This window comes from Bombina bombina, chromosome 9 (genome assembly GCF_027579735.1).
Source record: "Bombina bombina isolate aBomBom1 chromosome 9, aBomBom1.pri, whole genome shotgun sequence".
In the NCBI taxonomy this organism is placed as follows: domain Eukaryota; kingdom Metazoa; phylum Chordata; class Amphibia; order Anura; family Bombinatoridae; genus Bombina; species Bombina bombina.
In genome coordinates, this window is record NC_069507.1 from 143,547,445 (window position 1) to 143,553,224 (window position 5,780).

At 36.2% G+C, this 5,780-nt stretch overlaps 1 protein-coding gene across 1 annotated transcript in view; it reads left to right on the forward strand.

The window, feature by feature from the left end:
- Positions 1–3,109, forward strand: part of LOC128640087 (cytochrome P450 26A1) — a 4,555-nt gene extending 1,446 nt beyond the window's left edge. The window contains exons 4-7 of the mRNA XM_053692419.1: positions 133–279; positions 1,357–1,491; positions 1,899–2,051; positions 2,458–3,109. Coding sequence (XP_053548394.1) covers positions 133–279; positions 1,357–1,491; positions 1,899–2,051; positions 2,458–2,802 — 780 coding nt within the window. The 3' untranslated portion in view covers positions 2,803–3,109. The remainder of the gene's footprint in view (positions 1–132; positions 280–1,356; positions 1,492–1,898; positions 2,052–2,457) is intronic.
- The last annotated feature ends 2,671 nt before the right edge of the window (positions 3,110–5,780 follow it).

Consider the following 5,780-nt stretch of genomic DNA (forward strand, 5'->3'; position numbering starts at 1 on the left):
TCTTAAGATAATGAGAATATTCCAATTTGTTTTGCAAATTTAGAAATGAAATCCTATTGTACTGTTCCTACAAAACCATTTTCTAAGCCATGGGCTGTTCAATGAATGATTTCTTTGTTTTTGCTACTGTAGGGTATGAAGGCTAGAAACATAATCCACTCCAAAATTGAAGAAAATATTAAAGAAAAACTACTGAAGGAACCTGAAGCCTTTCCCAAAGATGCTTTACAATTGCTGATTGATTATAAGAAAAAGTATGGAGAACCTGTGGATTTAAAGGTATATTGGCCAATTAATGCTTGTTATATAGGTAGGCTTACCATAATTTTTAGAGGTGAAACTGGGACCACCTGGTGCTGTGCCAGTGAGGGTGTGGTCAGGAGCGTGGTCAAGGGGGCATGGCAATTACCGGTCCTTTTAAAGTAGTAGCTTTTATGTGTGTAATGTTTCATGGATACTCTACCCTTCCTCAGTCAAACAAGTGAATCACACAGTTTAAATAGACCATAACACCACCCCCTAGTGAAAAAGGCACCATTATGTTGTCATGGCAAATAAATCATTAATCTAAATCTCAGATTCTAAATAATGCCAAACATCAAGCATAATTATCACATTCATAATTATCAATTTCACAATTTAATATCTGCAGTGTAATATGTGTTTTATGTGCCTAATTAAGGAACAGAGCCAAATACTGATAAGGCATAAATACAACATTGAATGAAAGTAAAAAAGAAACACGTACCTGCTAAAGCTGTTTAAGAGGCTACTCTATACCATAATGCAGGAAGATTATAGCCAAAATGCTATCCTGCATGCAGTAAAGCAAGATCCACGCCAAAAATCCTGCCTGTCTGTACTTCCTAGTCATACCCATATGATTCCCCTAAAGGTGTATTACCGGCAATGTCACTAGGGGTTCGGGGGGTGTTAAATTCTTAGAAAAATATACCAAGTAGTACTACAAAATAAAAAAACCTATGCTGCTCACTCAGCCTGTATTACTAAAGGTAAACTTTGAAGGACATGAACGTTAAGCTACGTAGGGCTGTATGTAACAAAGTACCAGCATCCAACTATGCTGGAGAGCCACAGTCCAGTCATTTTGAATAATGTGTCTGGGTTTCAGGTGGGCTGAAACCCGGACGCATGATTTGAAACCTGGAGGTGGCGACCCTACTGGGACAGAATGAACAACTGGGTGGGACACTGGGACAGCGCCTCCAAACCGGGACAATCCCAGTAAAAGTGGGACTTCTGGTAAGCCTATATATAGGTGTATGGATAGGCTTAGGAATCCTGAAACAAAACTGGTTCTATGTAGTAAATCACAAGTATTTCTCTCTGATTTAGGCTCTGAAAGAATCTGCAACTGAACTTCTGTTTGGTGGACATGGGACTACAGCGAGTGCTGGGACATCTCTTATAACCTTCCTTGGGCTTAACAAAGAAGTTGTTCAGAAAGTCCGTAATGAGCTTGAGACCATGGTAAGTGTTTGTCAGCTTTGTTAAAGAATCACTAAACACAGAGTAGCATAATCAATACCTGCTTAATAAACATTTGAATTTTAAATGAGTAGTGACAAATTTAAAAGTTAAATCTCCCTTAATGCATCATGTGACAGCTATCAGCCAATCACAAAATACATATTTCTAGCCTGTGAATCTATCTGAATCATGAAAGTGTGATTTTTGACTTGACTGTCCCTTTAAAGGTAACTCCAAATTACATTGTGCCCAGTGGGTAAAGGTTTAGTCTTTATAATAAAATCACTGCTATTTAGCTTACCAGGCTTGCACATGACTCTACAGTAAACCCTCAGTGAAATAAAATGATCTGCACTTTAATAACAAAATAGGGATCTTGTCATTAATTTTACTATTTGCTTTCCTAGGGCCTGCTGACCAACAAAGATGGAGAAAGCGACTTGTCTTTTGATAAACTGCAAAAACTTAAATACACTTCATGTGTCCTTAATGAGACCCTTAGGCTCTGCTCGCCAGTTCCAGGGGGATTTCGCGTTGCGCTCAAGACATTTGTTATTAATGTAAGTTGTTGTGTGATTTCCCCCCACCCCCCTCATGTTCCTAACCAAAATATGCTTTAACGCATCGCTACTGAATTGTATCCAAATCTGAAACCACTTTAATTTTACACTTGCGTGTGTGAATGTACAGTACATAAGTATATATTTGTTGCATACTTTATGCATTGACTCATATCTTTTGACTAACAAAACATAACCAATTATTTTAAATTGGCTCCTGAGCCTTTTTATAGACAGGCTTTACACTGTTTTTATTGGCAGTTATCACTTTATTGCTCTGCATCCTGTTGGAGGTCAAACAACCCGTAATATGTCAGATGGTTTTTCTATTTTAATAGCAGAGTATAAACTTGTGCTGCACCTATATGACTTGAGCGTGATATTAATATCTTTTTTATTTTTATAGGGGTATCAGATTCCTAAAGGCTGGAATGTCATTTATAGTATTGCAGATACACATGATGACGCTGAGCTCTTTTCTGACAACAAAGAAGAATTTAACCCAGATCGCTTTTTAAAGACTTTTCCAAAAGACTCTTCAAGATTCGGTTTCATTCCATTTGGTGGTGGTGTTCGGTGCTGTGTGGGCAAAGAGTTTGCCAAAATTCTCCTGAAGACCCTCATAGTTGAGCTGTGCAGGAGTTGTGACTGGGAACTTTTAAATGGACCCCCAACAATGAAAACTGGCCCCATAGTTTGTCCAGTGGACAATCTCCCTGTTCACTTCAAACCATACAGTAGCACGTTGTAAAGCATTTATGTATTATGTAAAGAACATATAGCATCTTAATTGTATATAGTGGCTTTTGTAACTTCATCATTTTTATATTTAATTTGTACAGCGCTGTAGTTATTTATACTTTTTGTACAGCTAGTGTGTATGTGTGGGTTCTTCATCAGCATGGGTCAAAAGTGGCATGTTTTAGAGAAGCCATTTATTAAAAAAAAAAATACCCATTTGTAGAAGAATTGTTGGGTATGCTTGTCTTAAAGATATTTTTATTTTGTTGTAAATATATTTTCATATCATAATAAAGCATAAATAATCCATGGTAAAAGTGTTTTTTCTTTAGCTTAATTGTACTATTGTAGGTACACTATTAATACAGTAAATGGGTGCTGGCATCTATAAACACAATATATCCAGTGTTGTGTGGTTTATTTTTTTTTTCTTTGGTGTTTATGCTGCACCTCCCGCCCCACAAAAAAAAATAATGATGAAGGGTTTAACACCACATAACAACCAGGGATCAATAATTTGTAATAAATGAATAAAACTGTTGGAAAGCAAATAAATGAGGTGGCATCATGTTGCCCCTGAATTGATCATTATTTTTATAGGGAACATCAGTGCCATGATAAAATAGCCTTGCAAAGAAACTGAACCTCTGTTATCATTTAGTGAAAGCTTGGTAGCCCTGTATTTGCCTCTCATAAAGTCCAAAAGTTCACAAAGCAGCTCAGCCTATCTGTGTCATCATAAATAGCATTTTTATCTTGGGTTCCTCCCCCATTATATATTCTTGGTTTATTTAAAGAACCACTCAACACAATAGAATTGCATAATAAAAAAACAATGTAATAATACTCTAAAAACATTTTCTCCCATTTTCTGTCCCCCTGTTTCACGTGACAGATATCAGCCAATCACAGACTAGTATACGTATACCCTGTGAGCTTGTGCACATGCTCAGTATAATCTTGTTCCCCAGAAAGTGTGTTTATAAAAAGACTGCAATATTTGATAATGTAAGTAAATTGGAAAGTGTTTTAAAAGAGTGTTCCTTTAAATTGTTTAGGGTTATAGCTGAGTAGCTTAACGTAACAATACTAATTGTACGGGTTAGAACAGATCCGTGGTGTAATTTGATATTTTGCATGAGCTAGGTTGTAATTTACTGAAATGAAGCCTGCAATTGAGGGTTTTTGTGTTTTTCGGTTACTATGGGATAAGGTTTTGAGTAGGGCTCTTTAAGAGTGATTGGTGTACATTTATTTCTAGTAATGTCAAAGGCCAACTTTCACTTATGTCTTAAAGGGACAGGAAACCCAAATTTTTTCTTTCATGATTCAGATAGAGAATACAGCTTTAAACAACTTTCTAATTTACTTCTATTATCTCATTTGTTTCATTCTTTTGGTATCATTTGTTGAAGTAACAGCAATGCACTACTGGTTTCTAACTGAACTCATGGGTGAGCCAATCACAATCAATATGTATATGCAGCCACCGATCAACAGCTAGAACCTAGATTATCTGCTGCTCCTGAGCTTTCCTAGATAAAGCTTTCAGCAAAGGATAACAAGAGAAGGAAGCAAATTAAATAATAGAAGTAAATTGGAAAGTTGTTTAAAATTGTATTCTTTATCTGAATCATGAAAGAACAAATGTGGGTTTGATGTTCCTTTAAGGAAGGGTATGAAGCAACTCTGTGCTCAGGTGATTTGGCATTTCCAGCGTGGACTGATTAACTAATTCTGCATTGTAACAAAAATAACACGCCATGCAATGTGCTTCCATCATTTATTTTACCCACTTTTCCTGTAATTTACCTACAAACAATTTTCTTTTCTCGACATTCCCATAGAGACTGAAGAATACTGGAAATTTCAGAACCTTGAACATGAAACATTTTACATGATGATTGGCTGAGCTAAATAACCACAGCAGAGCCTAAAAGATGAATATGCATAAAACTTTTCTTATGGATGCATATCCCTGGGTATTTTTAAGGTGTCAGAAATCCTCTAAGGAGCTAATGTCATTTCTAGGTCAACATTGAACTCAAGATATTGGATGTAATCTGTTGAGCAGATGACCGTGTTGTCAGCAGTCACATAGATTTGAAGGGTTGTAAAGTATAATGGTTAAAGGGGGACGGAGAAGCCAAGTTATGGAGATATTGAGCTTTTGGTAATAAGAGAACTTCTAGGATGAGATGTTTGATAGATACTGATGCCAGAGAAGAGGATAGATCTGGAGAAGGGTTTGTAGAGCTGGATGCCATTGAGAAAAAGATAATGCTGAGACCCTGAAGACTTTATTAAACTCTAATAAAATTCTGTTATGCTTATGAAAGGGCACTATTTCAACATGTTTAATTGTTCATGTTTTTATCATTTTTATGCTAACAGGAAGTGCATTTCTATGTACAAATGGTACTTGAGGACTAATTGCTCACTGGCTGGTAAACAACTCAACTAGTTTATTGGTGGGCAGTGACACGCCTAACAAGAATAAAAAAAAAACTTTTTTTTTCTCAGTACTAGAACATCTTTCACAAAAAATGCAATACATTTTAAAATGCCCTTGTTTAGATGCAGCAAATAGAAGTGACTTGTGTCACTTAAAGGGACAGTAAAGTCAAAACTAAACTTTCATGATTCAGATAGGGCATGCAATTTTAAACAACTTTCCAATTTACTTTTATCATCAAATTTGCTTTGTTCCCTTGGTGGTATTTTTGAAAAGCTAAAGCTAGCTAGGCTCAAACTGATTTCTAAACCGTTGAAAACCGCCTCTTAGCTCAGAGCATTTTGAAAGTTTTTCACAGTTAGACAGTGTTAGTTCATGTGTGTCATATAGATAACATTGTGCTCACTCCCGTGAAGTTATTTAGGAGTCTTCACTGATTGACTACACTGCATGTCAGTCAAAAGCACTTAGATAAGGAGGCTGTCTGCAGAGGCTTAGATACAAGGTAATCACAGAGGTAAAAAGTATATTAA